This window comes from Centropristis striata, chromosome 7 (assembly GCF_030273125.1).
Source record: "Centropristis striata isolate RG_2023a ecotype Rhode Island chromosome 7, C.striata_1.0, whole genome shotgun sequence".
Taxonomy (NCBI): Eukaryota; Metazoa; Chordata; class Actinopteri; order Perciformes; family Serranidae; genus Centropristis; species Centropristis striata.
In genome coordinates, this window is record NC_081523.1 from 14,281,744 (window position 1) to 14,301,299 (window position 19,556).

Sequence of the window (19,556 nt, forward strand, 5' to 3'; positions counted from 1 at the left end):
ACGAGGGCACAGAATGGCATTTTTTCTGCAAACATGGCTGATAAAAATGCATTTCTTAGGGTAATGCTATAACTGGATGAACTTTATCCCACTACACAGAGATAAAGTGAGAGTCCAAGGACTTTTATGCAACTTGCGTCGACATTTATTCATGTGAGACATAGTGATATGACCTTGGTGCCCCTTGTAGGAGTGATGATGAAGGTGTGAGAGGCGTTGATAAAGCCTTCTGTTGCGAGCCCTTGGCCTCGATCCTGTAATAATGAGAAAATGATAATCAGCCTTCAGTCTTGTTGTGATTTATGGTGGCATTGACCTCTATCGAAGAATACTTCATGTTTTACTTTTGTGATGTTCTGACATACTGGCATGTCTATGAGTTATCAGGATGCTTATCAAACAGTGGATGAAATCCAATAACGACTTTTGTTGTAGCTTCTGATTACTTTGGTTGCCATCTCATCCATCCTACAAAATAAAACACTTTAATTACAACCAGGAGGGCACTGGCAGCAACACAGTGGGCTGGCCTGAACTCAGTTAAGTAAATGGAGACGTGAGCATGTGAGCCAAACAATTCCTTTCAGCTACCATCGGCTTTTCTGGATAACTGATGAGTCTGCATTGAGCAGGCCTTTCCTCTTAATGATCCTGGTCCTGTTGATAAGAGACTAATCCAGTGTGTGTGGCTGTGCACGCACACACACCTGCAAACAGGCACTTAAAAACCCAAAATTGTGACCACTGACTGCAATTGCATATAATTCAGTGGCAAAACTCGAATATATCGAGTCACGCTTCATGACAATGTAGGTCAGGTCTTGGTTGTATGAGACATAATAAACCCGATTTTCACTGTGTTGAGTCATGCCTCTCATAATTCATTCAGTCAGGTAAAAGCTCAGTGTTCAATGGATAGCTAGTTATATTGTGTGAAATGAAGCAGCAGAGGGAAGGATACAGAGCTGATGTGGCCAATATTCCCTTATTGCCCATGCTCAGCTCAAATAATCACATATTCTGTTTTCCAGCCTCAGCCTGCTTCAGCCACAGCTGGCTGGTACGACCTCTCAGTGCTAGCCAGTGAACAGCCACAGTGAAGTAATTGAACAGTGGAAAAAAGTTTGCTATGGTTTGCTCATTATTAATAAAAAGTTCAGTTTGAATTTCATATGGCAAAATATGCTTTAAATAGTTTGTTATCTGTAATTAGCCACTTTCAGCCACATTAGAGGGGCTAACCCAAGAAGGCTTGAATGTTATTAAACAAATGCAACTGACACCCAATTGCTGAAAACCATATTGGTTATGATATTTACTTAGATGATAATTAATAATTCATTTTATTGAAATAGGGTGTCAAATACAATAAGACAACAAATGAAACTCAAATGCTGGAAGAAAAACAGCTTACAACAAGCAGAACTGAACGGGCCCTCACAGTACACGCGTGTTGGGGCATGCTGCCATCGGGGTGTGTGCGTTACAGGGGCCAGTCTATACCACCCCTATGAATTTCATTGCCTTAAGTGTTATAGTGTGGCCACGGTACCAAATATGAAATTAGACTGCTACCACAGTGCCACCTAGGGGCAGATCAATAAAACCTTAAAGGGTTATCCTCAGGAGGGCATTGACAATAAGTATACCAAGTTTGGTGTTAATCCGACCAACTGATTTGGAGATATAAAATACTTCAATTTAAAGAGCGCCACCTAGTGGTCATCGGCCAAAATTTTGCACAGAGCCTGAGGGGCTCATGGGGGAGTAGGATCTTGAGTTTCATGTCATTCAGACACACCAATGTGGAGATATGCAACACTTCGTGTTTTGTGTTTAAAATAGCGCCACCTGCAGGAAGTTGTTATTTAATAACTTGAGTATTCTTTGGGTTATCAAAATTCTTTTCATTACTTTTTGTTATGAGTGTCCATAGATGCTGTGTGCAAAGCTTGGTGCAAAACAATGAAATTGCCTAGGACGAGTTCGAAAAAGTATGTTTACGACATTTCGCGAATTTGCGAAAAAAAACTCTTGGCGAAAATGGGCGTGGCGAGATTCTCTATATCACGAGATTCAACACAACTCAGTGAACGCGTGGATATAAGGTTTTTGAATGTGCGATGAAGTATGTGGGAGTTATTAGCCAAAACCATAGACTCTTTCCTTTATTATGCCACCTAGTGGTGGAAATTCAGGATGACAATAGATTATAAAATATTTCGCCAGGTGTGATTTATATTTAAAGTTTCATGAGTTTTGGGGTATGTTCAGGCAGTGAAAAATGCAATCATTTGGGAAGAAGAAAAAAAAAATCATTCGAAATACAATAGGGACCTCGCAGGTCGTTGCCTGCTCGGGCCCTAATAAATCAGAGAAAAATATATTAGTTAAATATAAGAACTTACCTAGGTCATCATTACATTAACAATGGTTTAGATTTATGTATCTATAAAGTAATCAACCATAGGTAGGCCTGTTAAGGCAAGTTCACCATATAATCCAGACTTGTGAGTCTGAGTCATTTTCAGTTGATTCTGTTGATTTTGAAAAAAATTCAATATAGTTCATGCTCAGTTACTATGGCAACTTCTGCTGGGAAACTATGTTAAAATATGCTTTATATAATCGAATCAACTGAAAATGAGTCACACTGACCGGAATAAGCCTGGCTTATTTGGTAAACTGACTTTATGGAACAGGCTGCAGGTCATAGAATATCTAGAAGAACAAACTAAAAGGCAGCTGGACTCTTTGGTTGTCTTTGATAATCAGCAGCCCTGCTACATTGTAAAATGGTCAGTTAGTCAAATAAATTTCTTAGCATCCCAGTAAAAGTGATATACACCCTTGACATTCTGGTTTGCTGAGTTAAGCTGCTTTACTGAGTATACAATGCATCAAGCTTCACACTGGCAGGCTGTCACACCCCACTCAAGTTACCAAGTGACAACACAAACACATCAACTCGAGAGCTGAGTGAAGAAAAAGCACAGACCTGTGAGTATTCTGAAAGATTAAAAAAAACCAATACTACTGAGTATATTGTCATTAAAAAGGAAGCATATCATATTACATTATATGGGTCATTATATTAAATGTTTTTTCTCTTTTTATACAAGGAGAATGTCTCACAACTCGAAGTTACAGCCCTATCAGAACCACACCAGGTAACCTTTCTTACTGAAGTACTTTCAATTGTATTCTTATCTATATTAACCACTTAAACTGTTAGAGTACTTTGTTATTTTTCACCTTTCTTAGCTCCTGTGGGTCATTAATTCAATTCGACAATGAATCTGCAAGTGGTAGATAAGTAATAAGCTATTTCCCCTCGCTGATGGGATGGAAACATTGTTGGGAACCACTTGCAACCTTTCTAGCACCGCTGTGAATCACATTGATCAAATTAATCCTTAATCCACAGTACACATCAGACAGGGTGACACAGCACGCACATGGAAATGAAGTCAATAAGGGATCTGGTATGAGGATGACCTGAGGGTATGAAAACCAATGCACATCTTATTCCGTCTTCATTTTTCCTGTGGGCAGATGAATACTTCATTGAATTACACTGTAAAATGATTTTTAAAAATTCCTGAATGCCTCTGGTGCCAAAATACGTATCACGTATCCCGCAGTTACCAAAATCAATGGTAGAAAGGCCTTTTAAACTTTTAAGACACTGCGCTTGGTTTTCTGTTTCTGTTTACTTCCTGATTAAGGGCTGATGTCTTAGAAGATAGTTGGGGCAGTCAGGAGAGGACGCTGGCTGTGCTGCTGGAACAGGCTTTCAGGATCAAAGAGGAGGTGGCAGCAGGTCTGCAGAGCGCCCAGGGCTCAATCCAGGTCCAGGCACTGTCCCGCAAGCTGCTGGAAAATCACATACTGACCATCACACGCATTGTCAAGCAGCTTAGCATGGACATAAAGGTATAAAAGTGGGTAAATAGTGGCACACTTAAGTTATATCTTGTTTCCATGCCTCCTGTAGCCTATTTTGTTTGAATAATCTGATTTATGGAAAAAGTCATTGTCCGTCTGTTTGGATTCTCTTTCCTCTCTACCTTTCTGGTTTCCTGCTCCTTCTTTATGCTTTCCTCTCATCTCCTCATGTCTTTTGATGTGCAGCACACACCCAGACACACACACTGATGCCCGCAGACTCACAGCTGATTTGATTACACCTGATAGAATGGTGCAGCGCCTGAGCAAAGCCTGCCTGACTCCTCATCAACAACAGCTCATGGACATTTTTGTCTATAGAAGCAAAAAAAGCAAATGATGTACACAGTATGTGGTTAAATAAATACTGTTAGGCACCAACCTCTGAAAAACAGTAGTCAGAAGAATAACTGGAAAGTGCGTTGAAATATGACTCATAACACAAATTAATGTTTGAAGTCATTGACTGAGCAGATCATCAAGCTAAAGTTTTTTAACTGCCTTATAGACACAGCACAAAAATGAAACATGTTACATCATTATTCCATACCAATGGGCGTCATGATTAGAGGCTGTCATTATCTGAAACATTACATGAATGCCTGAGAGCTAATTATATCTGCACATGAAGGAGTAATAAGCTAAGGCGTGAAGTGAATATGCTGGTAAATCAAATGATGGGAACATCATACAGTCACTACTTTCTCTCATGATAAGCCAGAGGGGCGTTTTGTCGATGCTGGATTATCAGAGACACATTGCACACTTGTATTTTATACAGTGATCATTCATGCAAAAGTTGTGATAAGAATGCTAAATAATGCATTTTTAAGTAATCTTTCTCAGCAAAAGACATACAGTATAGAACAGACATTGGTTATTTTGCCAATATTAAAAAGCAGGACAGAAAGGGAATAACACATTTTCTATTGTCATCCTTAATTTTCTGCCAGGCTCTAAAAAAATGTTTTTCTACACTAATGCTTGTCATAATGGATCCAGGGACCCCCAGGGGTCCATGGCACGCTGCCATTGAAATTAACATTTTTTTCTTTTAATATTTTCTTTTTTATAAACGTCTTTTTTGTTTTAATCTAATGAACTGTACTTCATTTATACTAATCAGAATCCATGTTTTATTCAACCTTTGTATAAACTTGGAGTGAAACACTTATCTTTGTGTGTGTGTGTGTGTGTGTGTGTGTGTGTGTGTGTGTGTGTGTGTGTGTGTGTGTGTGTGTTTTATCCCATGTTGAGAGATGTTGCAAATATTTTGAATACATTTCTTATATATTTGTGTTGTTCTTTCACATTAATAAGACTACAAAAGCAAAAAAAAAAAAATCTACAAAGGCTACATCATATTATTCCAGGGGACTTGCGAGAGGGGTCTTTGGTTAAAAAAGGACTGAGAACATCTGCTTTGAACAAACTAAATGCTATATATGAATATTTCTGTATCTGTATTTCATTACTGAATTGAAGAAAACAATAAAATATACACAAAATCCACTCTCTTTGTTCTGAGCAGGCCCTGGAGAGTCAGGTCGTCCAGCGGGACTCCATCACCTCTGAAACCACAATTGCTGTTCAAAGCCTGGACCAAAAGAACATGGCTAGCATTGGGGACCTGAGAGGAAGAGTAGCCAGGTATGCACGCCAGGCCTGGGTCAGACAATGTATGCTAACACAGAGGTAAAAAATAAATTTAAAAAAGTGTTAAACACAGCAATGTAAAGACTGCCAGGTTCCAGTTGATTAAAACTTTCCACCAAAGCTTTGTTTTGAGGATTTTCCCCATTATTGAGCCCATGGTCTGATGCACAAGTGATTTGACTGATTAACTTTCCTTGCTATTATCCTACTTCCAATCCGTCATGGCATCACCTCTGACACTCCCACAGACACACACACATGCACACATAAATTATTTTGTTCACACCAGAGTGAAGTTTCTAGGTTTGAACACACTCCAGGTACTGATTAGCACTTTCTCATTATATGGTGTCTGTGCGGATCATGCTTATTAGATTGGATTAGATTGCAGAAAAGAGGCTGCCATTAGGACTGGGTTTTTGCTGTGTAGCTACCTAGGCTGAATTCTTTTCTACATGTCTGGCAATCATTGGTCGAAACACCCGAGAGAGTGTAATTTCTCATCAGAGAGTAGATCAAAGATGAATGCTAGTTTGTTATTATTTCACAGCAGGCCTGCCTCCTCTGTGGTGTTAAAAAGGTCAGTGGTGAGAGGGGATATTGCCTGTTACTCAACAAACTGCTGATTTATAGGCCAATAAAGCTGCAGAAAAAAATAAACCTACTCAGCCTAATGACCTCTTGTGCGTTAGTCATAAATAATCAAGTAAGTTGAGGGCCAGTGGTTTTTGATAAACTGTATTGTTCTGTGAAGCCCTTTATGGAAGCGCTGGAGTGGTCTACAGGGAAATAACTCCATTTCACCCTGGACATCCCTATAATTAGCTGCTGGCTCTGGTTGTTAAGCTTACATTGTATTTCATCACAAATATTATACCAACATGCAAACGCACAGTAACCCTGATAGAGATGGAGAGAGAAAGTATTTGCTGGCCAAGTGATGGCATCTTAAATTAATCACAGGAAGGAAGAGAGCTATATTGCAGTGCTGATAATAAGCAACAGCACTGTGCATATTTATTACATAAAAAGAACGGAAAATATGCTAAAAGCAAGATGTTGTTGTTATGTATCTTTCCAAAATCTGATGAATGTGTTTGTCCTGTTTTTATCAGAAAGTCATCATTAGATGCAAATGTTTTTCACTGGAAGTGTTCATTCAGCATTCAAGGAAAAAACAATTGCTGCTTAAGATTCAGCAGAGTCTTTTTCTGACTTTCATTAGTTTGCCTGGGAAAGTATTGATAAGGGCACCTGCCCTGTTTGTCTACTGTCTGAACGGCTTTAAAATAGTCCTTCCTCCCAGTGGTGCCTGGCCTTTCTCTCATCTGTCTGGCTTTACACCTTTCTTCAACTCCCTCACTACTCTCATTCAGCGATACCCCTCTGCTTCCACATCTATTGTCAGGTGTGATGCGGGCATCGGCAAGCTGAGCGCCGACGTGAGCTCTGGGGAGCGGCGGGTGATTAGACTGCAGCAGGATGTGACAGAACTCAGATCAGGCGTGGACGCACGGATCAAAGAGCTGGAAGTCAAGGTGAGAGACTGTGCGTGACTGCTGATAAAGAGTTTGGCAGATGAAACGTGAGGCAGCAATTTTGTCCACATTATATACAAAGTAGCTAAAGATCAGTACCAAAAAGAAAATCTTGAAAGTCTTTAAAAGTCAATCCTCTGATACACACTTGGACAAACCAAAACATCACATTCGTACTCCCAACTCAGTCAGTGCCCCTCAGTCAGTTACTGATGCTAGATGTACCCCTCTGGCAGCAGATTTGTCAGGAACAGTATGTCAGTTTACACTTGCATAGCAGTATTTCAATATAAATTTCCATTTTCAGAAGAACAGTGTAGGCAACATAACTACTTGGTTAAAACTAGGAAAAAAGACTACAACAACTACTTCTGTACGGGAGCATTAATGTGCTGCCCACTGCTCCTTGCATGGTGTGTTCACTTGTGTGTAAAAAAGGATGGGTTAAATGCAGAGGTTGAATTTCCCCATTGTGGGATAAATAAAGTAATCTTCTTCTTCTTAACTACTGTTCGTAGTTATGTTGGTGACATAGGCAACGTAGAAAATGACGTAGATGTATAAGGGAGTACATTTACAGATTAATTTAAAACAAACTGACTCATTTTTTCACCCGGGACACAGACACAGGTCTCTTGCATCAAAATCCGGGGTTTCTTTGGATTTGGATTATGAGCAAGTATCTGTATTACTAATGATATTCCAATCGGCTTTAGCTTTATTTTTGGTTTGGTGTTAAATAGAAAATGTAAGCATGCTGACATGCTAACAGATGATGAAAATGTTAAACATTACACCTCTTAAACATCAGCACGAGCTTAAAGCACCACTTTACTTAAGTACAGACTCGGCTGACAAGGCTGCAGGGCTGTTAATCTTGTTCTCATATTTCTTAAATGATGTCGTATTACACTATGTAGCAAAGTCTACAACCCATAACCTAATGCTTCCTCCTGGTTTACTTTAACACACTCATGCATGCACTCTCACAAACATAGTGTTGAGTCTAGGGTTAATTTGGATACTCCAGTGTCAAATAAAGGAATAATGTTCTCCTTTATTTAGATATAAAGTAGGGATTACATTCATTTAAATGTTGCTTGCATGAAAGCAATAATAATCTGACAGTAAACACCGGGTGTATATTTGCTGTTTATCCTGCAGAGGATGGCTGGCTGTTTGGCAGGTGAGCTGGAGCTTACTGTGTCGGAGGAAAGTATAAAAAAATGCATGCATTTAATCCATTTGTGTGTGTTACACAAGATGAAAGGCAGTAATGATCATTCTTGGCCTATGTTGAGCAAAATGTGTGTGTGTGTGTTACAAATAATAGCTTTATCCTGATATACAATGAGTAATCACTGTAAAAACCAGACCAAGTTAGAGAAGCTCCACCTTTAAAATAGAGCCAATTCAGATGAGATTGTGCACTAAGTCATTGACTGACCAGGCAATAAACAACACCAATATTTCTGAAGGTCAGAGGCAGTCCTTTTGGAAAAGGTGGGCCCAGAATGCCCACCAAAAAGAGAATGAGAAAGAGAAAGCTGGATTGTATGAAAGCAAGTGTTTTGGATAGGTCTGTTTTTGGTCCGGTCCATAGGAGGCTCAAGGAGTTTTGACTTTGCAAGAATAAAGTTTTGTCAAGTGGACCATAGCCATCATCTGGCCAAGCTTTGACTGCTCGATTCGCCACGACAACACCTGCTAAGCAAGACGGGTCTTATCAAGTAACCACAGACTCCAAAAGAAGGAAATGAGACGTGAAAGTAATTCTAATCGGGATGTCAAGATCTCCTCATAAACAGCTCTAACCGCCCTTTGAGGTCAAATATACCATATACTAAAATCACTGGATAATGACGGATATGTCACAATACTCTCCATCACTTTCCTAAATCCAAAACTGACCACAACTGCCCTCACACACTCACACTGATTCACCCTGCACTCAGTTGCTGTTAGTGGCACCAGGAGGTAAATCATTGTGATGGCAGCACATTAGCTGTGGAGCAGTGGTCAACCATGTACCATCAAGATAATTGAAAAAGCAGAGAAAGTGGGTCAGTGCTGTTACTCTGGACTGGCCACAGGAGTGCTGCAATAGCTCAATCAGCTCGACTCAGCAGAAACTGCAGAGAATAAAGGTCAGATCATGGAGACGGAACCACAAGATGCTCCAATGTCACATTACAGTCTGTGCTTGTGTGTTTCACTCTTTCCAGCTTTATCAAGACCTGGGGAAGGTGGAGGCCTCACTGTCAGAGCACACCCAGGGACATAAGAGCTTCATGTCTGATCTGCATACACAAGTTAAACTACTAGAAACCAGGTAAGGCCATTAATTAGAGGAGGCACAACTCCAAACACCTGGTTTACTTATTAGACAATGGCATGTATTAGTCTGATTTCTTCCTTTGTTTCCTGTTATGGGCTGACCCCTGCTCACTGTGGTGCTGCTGTACATTAAAGCAAAATATTATCTGTGATTAGGGTTAGGTATAGAAAAAAAGAAAAGAAAAACGACAGCATAAATGGCTCACAACTGACACTGCAGAGGAACAGGTCTTATCTTGTGGTGCTATTGATTCATGTAGACATACTGCTACAACATAGGCTTCCAGCTAGAGATTCACATGATAATCAAACCTATGTTTTAGGGGGGATTGGCTGCTGCTAAACATGCAAACACTGAAAAGTTATAATATAATTGCAATATCAAATGAAGGTGTTTTTGTTTGTTTGTCTTACAATAACTGCTGTGTTCCTGTAGAAATGCTCAATGTTAGACACATCTGTAGACATAACATGTTATGTCATATCATGTTCAGACTTTAATTTCCTGCAGAATATTCTGTATTCAGTATGCTGCTTGTAACTGGGAAATATGGCCATTTTCATGTCTTGGCTAATTTGCCTTTTAGCAGTGCTCCTCAAGTGATTGATTCTTTATGTTCCCATTTTTATTCTGCCCAGAGCCACATAATGAATAATAATCTTTGAGTTGCTAATTTGCTTATCAAATAATATCCCCAGCCAGTCCTCGCTCTCTACAGCCAAGCATTTCAGGGCCAGGGCCATCTCAAAAATAATGATGCCAGAGTCAGAGAAAAGCAGTTAGTTGAGTTGATTTATGAATTCATCTGATAAATAATCTCAATTGGCAGCAATATGAAAAATGAATCACATAGTTTTACCATAGTGGAAGCAGAAGCTGAGAGACATGAATATGCTCTATGTAGTAATGTAGATCTGTAATGGAAACCAGGTCACTGATCATGTTGGCATCAAAAAAACAATTGACAAAAATAGATGAAAAGCAACACGGTCTGTGATTCTGAGCCAGGTGGAATAATGACAAAAACAACACTACACCATCAATCTTTTCATCCAAGGTGCTCTTTGTTTTTTCTCTCTAAACTTGACCTGCCTTGTCTGTTGTATTGCCAAGTAATTTCTGAAGCAAACACTTGTGTATCCTTCAGGCTTCCTCAAGTCCAACCCTTTCAGCTCTGACCACCAAACTGTTTAAGATGCATTGAGTCACAACATCACATAGGCCAGACAATCTTTAAAAATTGAAACAAGACATCTGAGAACAACTTTAAAATCCTCTTATGCAGTGCCCCCACACAGTATACTCAACAGAAAGACCACCCGCCCACAGTACTGCTCAAAGGCCACTGACAAAAGAATCAAACATGCTTGATTATAAGTTTCAGACAACAGCGGTAATTAAATGGAGGCATACTGACCCACATACAATAGGGAAATGACAAACCTCCATGAAGACAGGCGGGACCAGAAAACTAATCTAACACAGCCAGATCAGCTGCCTGTTGTCTAGTGTTCGCCTGGCCTAACAACTGTCAACATTAGCAGGATTAACCAGCCGGCATGGATTTATAAATGAGCTGTCTCTGTAGCCGCAGAACTAAAGAGAGGTAAATAAATTTGCAACAGAAGTATGATTTGTATTGCGGTTCAACACAGACACACACATAAATTCCTGCCATTTGCCTCATTGATTTTCTCATTTAGAAAAGAAACCCTTGAACTAGAGAGAAGGTCAATTGAATTTAAGTGTCAGTATCTTTTATATATAAAACAAAACTTCGGAGAGGGAGAGGGAGTTTTGTTTCCCCAAACAAACAGTGTGCAGAGCTACAAAAAGGGCCATAAGTTTGTGTGTCTCTATGCATATAGTAAGTCAAGTTGGTTATTGTTGAGTCTCACCTCTAATTTCCAAAAGAGAGAACACAATTCTGAACACTGCCAAACAGCTTCAAACAGCTGCACATAAAGCATATTGCTGTCAAAAAAAAGTCACAGAATATCAAATATTGATTTATGGTTGTCATTTTGTTTTCTCGCCACTGACATTTTGCTCAGTGCAAAGACAAGGAGGTGCCAATAATGTATTGGTTATGGAAACAGACAAATGCTTATTCTCATGCCAAGCCCCAACTGGTGCCAAGTAGGAGCTTCATATAATGGGCCTAAATTTACAGAAAGCATGGCTCAGGCTTCTATTTGCCAGTGTATGCAACTTTTATAATCTATTCTAATCAGAATCAGGGTTTTTTGCCAAGTACATTTTCACATACAAGTAATTTTCTGTGGTGTATTGGACAAAGAAAGTACTAAAATATAGATATATAGATTGAGGCAAGTACTTCAGGCAAAAGATAGTAACTTAAATAAATGTAGAAGAATAGAAAAAGTCAACATACAAAATATATAATCTAATAGTTTTCGATGCCTTGTTCGAAACAAAAAAATGGAATTTGCATCTTCTTAACTGTCATCTGTGACTGCATTTTCAAAGTAAATATACTCATCCTCTGTCTATTCCTGATGGCTTTGCAGGGTGTCAGGGGAACTGAAGGAAGCCAAGGAGCAGACAGATTCGCTGAGGAAGTGGACAGAACAACAGCTCAACAGCTTAGCCCAGACTCATGTGGAAAGCATCCAGCAGCACCGCACACAACTGCAGGACCAAATGGTACCGTATCTGTCAGTTTGATTCACAGTTTATGCAATTATGTCCACAATAACAGCATGCAAGTATAGGAAGACCATATACACAATATAGTATATCTGTACATTATGCCTCCTTGACCTTTTACCATCCTAAAAGTATTTTAATGCCGCCAATATCAAATTTTCAGAATCTGCAGTAGACTTGTATTTTGTTCGGTGTGTTATTTGTGGAAATTTATTCTTTTGAACAGCACTGAAACTGATTTCCAGAGCCGAAAAGTAGCAGGGCAAAAACAAAGATCAATGCACATGAGCTGAATGTGCCACAGAAAGCCAGGTTACGGAAACAACTGTTATCCAACACATCACATCCCTATTAGTCCTTAAATGCCACTTGCAGATCACACAAGCAACCTAGCAGCCCTGTAGCCCTTGATCTGAGCAACAAATTGGAAATGTAAAGTTTCAAATCCTAATAAGCTCCTGCTGCAAGTGCAGAGTTCAGAGACACTTTTTCAGCTGTGACGCAGCAAGCATTTCACTTTGTAAAATGGTAATCAAGTGGAGCAGATGGTGAGAGAGCTGTGGAGTTAAAGAGAGGGTTGTATATGGATGAGTTGTTCAGGGTGCTAATGAGCACTGATATGTCATTTTTAAATTAACTATGACACCTGTGATCTATGCACACTAACAGTAATATATCAAAATCAGTAATATGGTTGTGAACTTGGAAAGCTGAATATTACAAGCAGCACCTTAAAATCAGGATTAAATACCATATTCAGGAGTGGTTACATATACAACTTGAGGGTTTAAAACTGCTGTGCAGTGTTGTAACTTTCAGAATAAGTATATTTGTAATGTGAATTAATGAAATAAAGTTTCTATGTGTGTGTTCTGTATTCAGCTAGAGGCAGAGTCGAAATTAACTGTCCGGCTACGTGCTCTGGAGGCCCATGTGGAGCAGCTAGAGACCCAGCAGGATCAGACCGACCGCAGTCGTGCAGAACAGCTGAAACGCTCTGAATCCAAACTCAGTAAAAGAATTACCTCAATGGAGGGCAGCCTTCATCAGGAGCTGCAGCTGCTCAAACAGGAATACCACAAAGGTGGGTGATCACTGTCTGTAACTTTCTATCATCAATGAGTAAACACACATACTACACATATGTACCCTACCATATACTGTACGTCACGGAAAAACTGCACAGGCTGAACAGCTTCATAATAGAGAAAAAGAGAGACTGTTCATAATTAGTCACAAATTGAAGTGACCTGATTACTTGACCATTATGGCTCATTTCTTTTGCACACAAATGAGATACTTAATATCCCAGTGGTCATTGACTTGGTGAAGACATCTTAACCCCTTAACGCCTGCTGTCGCAAATATGCGACAAACCGTTTGACTCAGTCAACCAGCCGAGATAGCGTCTGCATTCCCCCAATGCCGGTTGAATACCTGCTGTTGCAGGTTTATATAAATAAACGAGGGTGAATAAATAAAACATTGTTTTTTCACTGTTATATTACTGTGTTATTGTTATCCTATTATTGACCATTATGCCTGTTGTCGCAAATTTGCAACATACCAAAATTTCTATTTATTTTTTGTACAAAAGTGAAATTAATAATCTCAACATTATTTACCATCTACTTAAAGGTAAAAACACACATAAAACATTTTTTTATATACAGCTATATAAATTCAGGCGTTAAGGGGTTAAATTAAGCATGATAAGTGAGCTATATTTGAATTGAAGGACAGCCGATCTCGTATACACGGGAGACAACTCAACTCACTCGCTTTATAACTCACACTTCATGTGGTTTCATAAAATTTTGTATATATATTTTTATACTTAACAACGTTGACAATCACAGTATAAATGGGGTTTTTGTATCACTCTCATCCTATGCATCTGGAACTATTTAAATTAAATTTTCCAAGAAGAAACATGACCATGGAAGCTGATTAATACCTGTACAGTGATGGATTAAATGGCAGAGGACTGTCCTTTAACTGTAATATATTTGAACGGCCATGATCAATTGTTTATGGCATACATATATGAATATATGGCTTTCAACAGACTTGGACCAAGGTTAAAGTCTATGTAATTTTTATACCCAATATATAAAATATTGAAAATGCCAGTATGGCAAAACAAATAAAACATAAAGAATTACATCAGTCGAGCCCTCTCTCTCTGTCACTCACTCTCTTACTCTCAACAGCAGCTCAGCTCTACATCAAGCTGCTGTTGACATCCATCCCAATCTCGCTGCTGTGCCAATTGGACGCTCATTTCCCAGGAGCCCTGGCACCACATCTCAAACCTTCCCCACTCTCTGTCAACCTCCCTCAGTCTCTAGCTCTTATTAAAGTGTATACGAATAGAGAAGTGGAAAGCCTCCCCCCAGTAAATAAGAGCAGGGGTAAACTGCTCTATGAATCATCCCTCAGCTACTGCTCTCAGTGCTGGAGACCCATCCATCCATGGCTCTATTTTAGGTATAGGATGAAAAGATGGAAGGAGATGGTATTAGAGGGGAGAAAAAGCAATACATAATTGATGAGTGTCGTAAATATTCGTGGCAAGACAGGCGGGGAGTGGGAACGAGATGGAAAGAGATTTAATATCCCATCATTGTACAAGAAACTTTATCCCTCCATCTCAGAGTCACTGGATATTACTTCACGAGCAATATATAAAAATATTTCCATTTTAGCAGTATGAGCTTAACTACCCAGTGAGGTCATGATACCTGATGATTCTGGCCATAGACAAGTTTTTTCAGAGATTAGAAACAGAGACAAGTATAATATTAGAGTGACCAAAACACATGCCTATAGAATGAAATGAACAGAAAGTAAATAGAAATGTAACAGCTTTTTGCCTGTTGGAGCCGACACAAATAACAAAGACACAAAACTAGGTTTATTGAGTTACAAGCAATATACAAACAGATCAAAAGTCAGATCACCAGCAGCATTCTGAGAATAATTCTCACCTTCAATGCATTTTGTCTGGTTATACTCTGTCCACCCCTTTTCTCTTTTTAACAGCGTTCCTGTCAGTGCACGACGCCATTGAGTCAGTGAGGCAGATAGGTGACATCAAATCCCGCCTCGACAAGGACAAGCTTCAGAGGGACATCAGGCACATCTGCAACAAGGTGGCAGAGCTCAATGACATCTGACATTATCTGCTGAAGAGGAGCTCATTATTACTGTCACAACTTACTGAAGCGTTAGCTTGAATCAAAGTCTTTTTAAACCAAAAGGCAGGCAGTCACTGAGTGTGTAAACTGTTCACATCTTATTCTATGAGCCCACAGTTAGTCAGACTATGTTAATATCTAATTTAATTATATTGTAATTTGTAGTAGAACATCTTGTGTGAAATGTTAGGCAACAGGATGACGGACAGACCTGTCAATCGAAGTTAATGTTGTGCAATTTAAAAATGTAAGAAGATGAATTGTTTAGCATTTCACTTTAACTAACTCACTGCATTAGGTATTTTTTCACTTTAAAACATCCAACATTGTCACAATTTTAACCCCTTTTTATTTCAATAAATGGGACTGCATCAATACATATTAAGTGTTCTTTTTATTTTTGTCAAGTAAAAAGATATTTAAATGTATACCAGTACCAATTTCTTTGTTTAAAAGGGAAATTGTTGTCATTTTCATTTCATGACAGAGAGATCTAATTTTGTTCTCAGGATATATCTCCATTACAGAAGTGTCTGTATCACCAAGTTTATTATTAGGCTAATATAACAGTCTACTGCTGCACTAGATATATCCTGAAATTTGATTTGAAGATCAATGGCAATTCACTGTTCATGACTAGTTATGATTGTGTTGGATTGATCCGGCCAGTATGGGGCGCTATGCCAGTATTGACATTGTTGTTTACGGAAGACTTGCCTGTTAATAAAACTTATATAAAAACGTTGTGTATGACTACACTGTACACATCTGCCGAAACCCGGGATCGAACCAGGGACCTTTAGATCTTCAGTCTAACGCTCTCCCAACTGAGCTATTTCGGCTACGCGCACTCAAACGAGTCTGCGATCAGGTATTTTCCGCGGGAACCTGAACGCACCGCGTAAAATTGACACTACCGTGTAAAATCAACCCGGCCAAAGTTTCGTAGAGTATGGTATTACAATAACGTTAAATGGTGAACTCCATTAATGCTCCATGCCTAGTCATATCTGCAATTAAATCGACAGATATCCCCGCATGCAAGCCAAACACTGTCAATCCTCTCCCTCTCTATGCCTGTGTCAGTCAGCCTGCTGAAGACAGTTCAGCCAGCCGCAGTCCACTCCAATCTTTAGATATTTTCGAAATATTAAATGGGAATTGTTCAATAAATATAAACAACCCAAAAAAAACTTTAAAAAACAAATGAAATTCTCATGTGTGTCATTTTTTTCTGCAGCTTAGCTTGAGAAAAGTTAAGGTTTTTGAAAAATAAATTAGTCTAAAAATCCACCGTGCAATTCTGTGGGGGCCTGAATAATAGCCTCATTAATACAGAACATGTGAGGATGAAAAAAATGCGTTTTGGTATTTATCTGATTTACAATGACGTTTCAAAGTTTTTAACTAGTGAACTGCCTCCTTGGTGGAAGTCTGAGAGCATTTATAATCTAGTTATGTATCTAGTTGTCATTCTGGATGTCCCATGTTCATTAGGAGTCTAATGACCATTGGGAAAGAGCCGCTTCTTTTTCTTAAGGAAGCTCAAATCTCTTGACATCTGTAGTAAGATGCTGCAGATGTTTTATCAGTCTGTTGTGGCAAGTGTTTTGTTTTATGCTGCAAAAGCGCTGGTTCTGTGGTTGGAGCCAGGTTGGACACACTGGAGGAGGTGGTGGAGATGCACTGTCAAGATGTTCGAGGCCATCCTGAAATACCTGGATCATCCGCTACACAAAACCTTTATGGACCAAAAAAACAGCAGTGGACAGCTCCTCTCTCTCCGTTGCATGACGGAGAGATAGGCTACAAAAGATCCCTACAGCCATCAGGCTATCTCATTCTTTCAGAGATTCTACCAGACTAATTTTGATTTGATTAATTGATTGATTAAAATATGTGTATAGATCCAAAAATACAAAAATAAATTAAGGTGTACAAAAATGTAGAAATAACTGTGCCGTTTCCTTATGATCCTTTATTTATTTACATGACTGTATTTCTCTATTTATCAATGTATTTACTTCACTATTTATTGATAATTGGTCAGTTTTATTCTCCATACAAACTTTCCTTGGTGGAGATTGTTAAGCAAAACATATTCTTGGCCCGTACGGGGATCGAACCCGCGACCTTGGCGTTATTAGCACCACGCTCTAACCAACTGAGCTAACCGGCCATGAGGTGTGAACATTGTGACGTCACGGTCACAAGCCACACCTTGAACAAACTGAAATCATAGATTCTATAAAAGATTGAAATGTATCATTTTTAAAATCTCTGTATGTTGTGAGAGTGTAAATGGATTGTGTTTCGTAGCAGTCTGAATAATGAAGGAAAATGTATCATAACCATATTTTATACAGTCTATGATCATAACCATATGAACACAATAACCCATAGCTTTACTATTTTGATTTGGTTTTACTGTGTGGTTTTGGCCGCAGAAGGCAGTTGAAAAAGCTCTACAAATTCACTGTGTACAACCAAACAACAGGCAGGCCATTAAAACTAACGCTAGCTAACACTGACGTTAGCTGTTTAGCTGTTAGCTGCTAAAGAGTCTGATGTCTCCCACAGGAGTTAGCAGAAACCAAACAGTGCTAAAAGACAGTGTTCCAATACCTTTTGGACTTAAATTCGCCAGGTGAACGGAGACATGACTCCAAATGATGGTAACTTTTGGTTGTTCCGTAGCTGCTGAATGTGTAAAGCAGCCGTTTGCCCACAATGTTTACAACTTGTTTCTTGCTTCCCTCTAGTGGCCAACATCAGCTATTGCGGGTTCAAATTGCTATGGTTCGTGTACGTTGTTACCATAGTGTCACACTGTTAAAGTAATCGCCTAAGTCATTTTTTGTCAAAATTGTTGTTGTTTTTTTCCTAAATCATCTCCTCATGACGCCGGGCACCTATGTTAAAATCGCTTACATCCTCAGTAGATCAGATCATGTGATTTTACCCCTTTAAGATAATGGCCTATGTCAAGTGTGTGACTTAAGCGGATTTACTATGCCTAAGTCAAAATAAAATGTGATGTTTTTTGAACATACCTTTGTGACTTACGCAAGATATGGTAACACTTTATTTTGAAGGTGTCTACATAAGAGTGACATGAGCGTGTCATAAACATGACATGGGATGTGATCATGAGCATTAATGACACTTTGAAGTAACATTAATGCTCATGGTACTTGTCATATCATGTTTCTGACAGGCTTGTGTGACTCTTATGTAGACACCTTCAAAAATAAAGTGTTACCATATCTCGCTTAAGTCACAAAGGCATGTTAAAAAAATTGCCTAAGACATTTATTTCTCTTAAGTTACATAATTTACACACAGTGTTATTACTATGCCAATAGCCATCCTTTGTTACATTTTTTTGAGTGAAATGATCAATAAATGTGATATGTTACACTTTTGGTGACGTTTTTTGTGTTTCCTGCAAAACTTGAAAAAATGAGTTAGGCGATTATTTTAACAGGGTGACGATATGGTTTAGTCACAAAAAAATGTACACAGACCCAAATATATGTCCGCAGTAATAAATATGGTAGGAGGTTTTGAGATGAAATCCTGAATCTTTCAAGGGAGGTGCAACCTTATGGATGACTATAAATATATAATACGTGTATACATTAGTGATTGGTTCAGATCAGTGCAATTTAATAGTCATCACTGGCGATAGACGATAGTTAGTACATCCTACTTAATTAACAGAGAGACAGAAAAACAAAAAGAAAGAAATTAAAATGTACAAAAATGTTTAGAAATAATTATGACATGTATTAATCTATAAACATTTTCATTATCAACGTTTACATATACAGTATTTTTGTTTGTCCTCTATATACTTCCTTGAGAGATTTCAAAGGGAAAATGTGTTGATGACCAAATTTGGAATATGCACCATGCAAGCCTGACATAATTTGAGATAATTAGCTCTTCAAGCCAGCTTTACACAAGGCCTCACAATCAGGAACTATATCAACACCAACCTTAAGGCTATTATCATGTCAGGTACATAGGTCAGGTGACACATGTAAATGTAGGGATTAGGTAAGGGAATTATTTATCATGACAAAAAGTAGTAGTGGCCCGTACGGGGATCGAACCCGCGACCTTGGCGTTATTAGCACCACGCTCTAACCAACTGAGCTAACCGGCCATGCAATCAGGAGGACGTGACGTCACAAGAGATGT

The 19,556-nt window shown here is 38.9% G+C and overlaps 1 protein-coding gene, 1 long non-coding RNA gene and 3 other non-coding genes across 5 annotated transcripts; 1 reads left to right on the plus strand and 4 right to left on the minus strand.

The window, feature by feature from the left end:
• Positions 1 to 167: 167 nt before the first annotated feature.
• LOC131975345 (uncharacterized) lies at positions 168 to 18,131 on the minus strand. The gene is made up of 3 exons (XR_009394715.1): positions 17,976 to 18,131; positions 15,141 to 15,295; positions 168 to 254 (listed from the first exon to the last, which is right to left on the minus strand). It is a non-coding gene; the product is annotated as an uncharacterized LOC131975345 (long non-coding RNA).
• Positions 3,126 to 15,827, plus strand: fam81b (family with sequence similarity 81 member B). Its single transcript, XM_059337998.1, has 8 exons — positions 3,126 to 3,170; positions 3,729 to 3,936; positions 5,480 to 5,598; positions 7,013 to 7,142; positions 9,368 to 9,474; positions 12,012 to 12,147; positions 13,033 to 13,234; positions 15,196 to 15,827. The coding sequence occupies exons 1-8, from the start codon at positions 3,127 to 3,129 to the stop codon at positions 15,327 to 15,329; spliced, it is 1,080 nt and encodes a 359-aa protein (XP_059193981.1). The 5' UTR covers position 3,126; the 3' UTR covers positions 15,330 to 15,827.
• trnaf-gaa (transfer RNA phenylalanine (anticodon GAA)) lies at positions 16,120 to 16,192 on the minus strand. The gene has a single exon. It is a non-coding gene; the product is annotated as a tRNA-Phe (tRNA).
• trnai-aau (transfer RNA isoleucine (anticodon AAU)) lies at positions 17,456 to 17,529 on the minus strand. Its single transcript has one exon. It is a non-coding gene; the product is annotated as a tRNA-Ile (tRNA).
• A 1,316-nt stretch (positions 18,132 to 19,447) lies between the features above and the next one.
• Positions 19,448 to 19,521, minus strand: trnai-aau (transfer RNA isoleucine (anticodon AAU)). Its single transcript has one exon. It is a non-coding gene; the product is annotated as a tRNA-Ile (tRNA).
• Between the last annotated feature and the right edge of the window lie 35 nt (positions 19,522 to 19,556).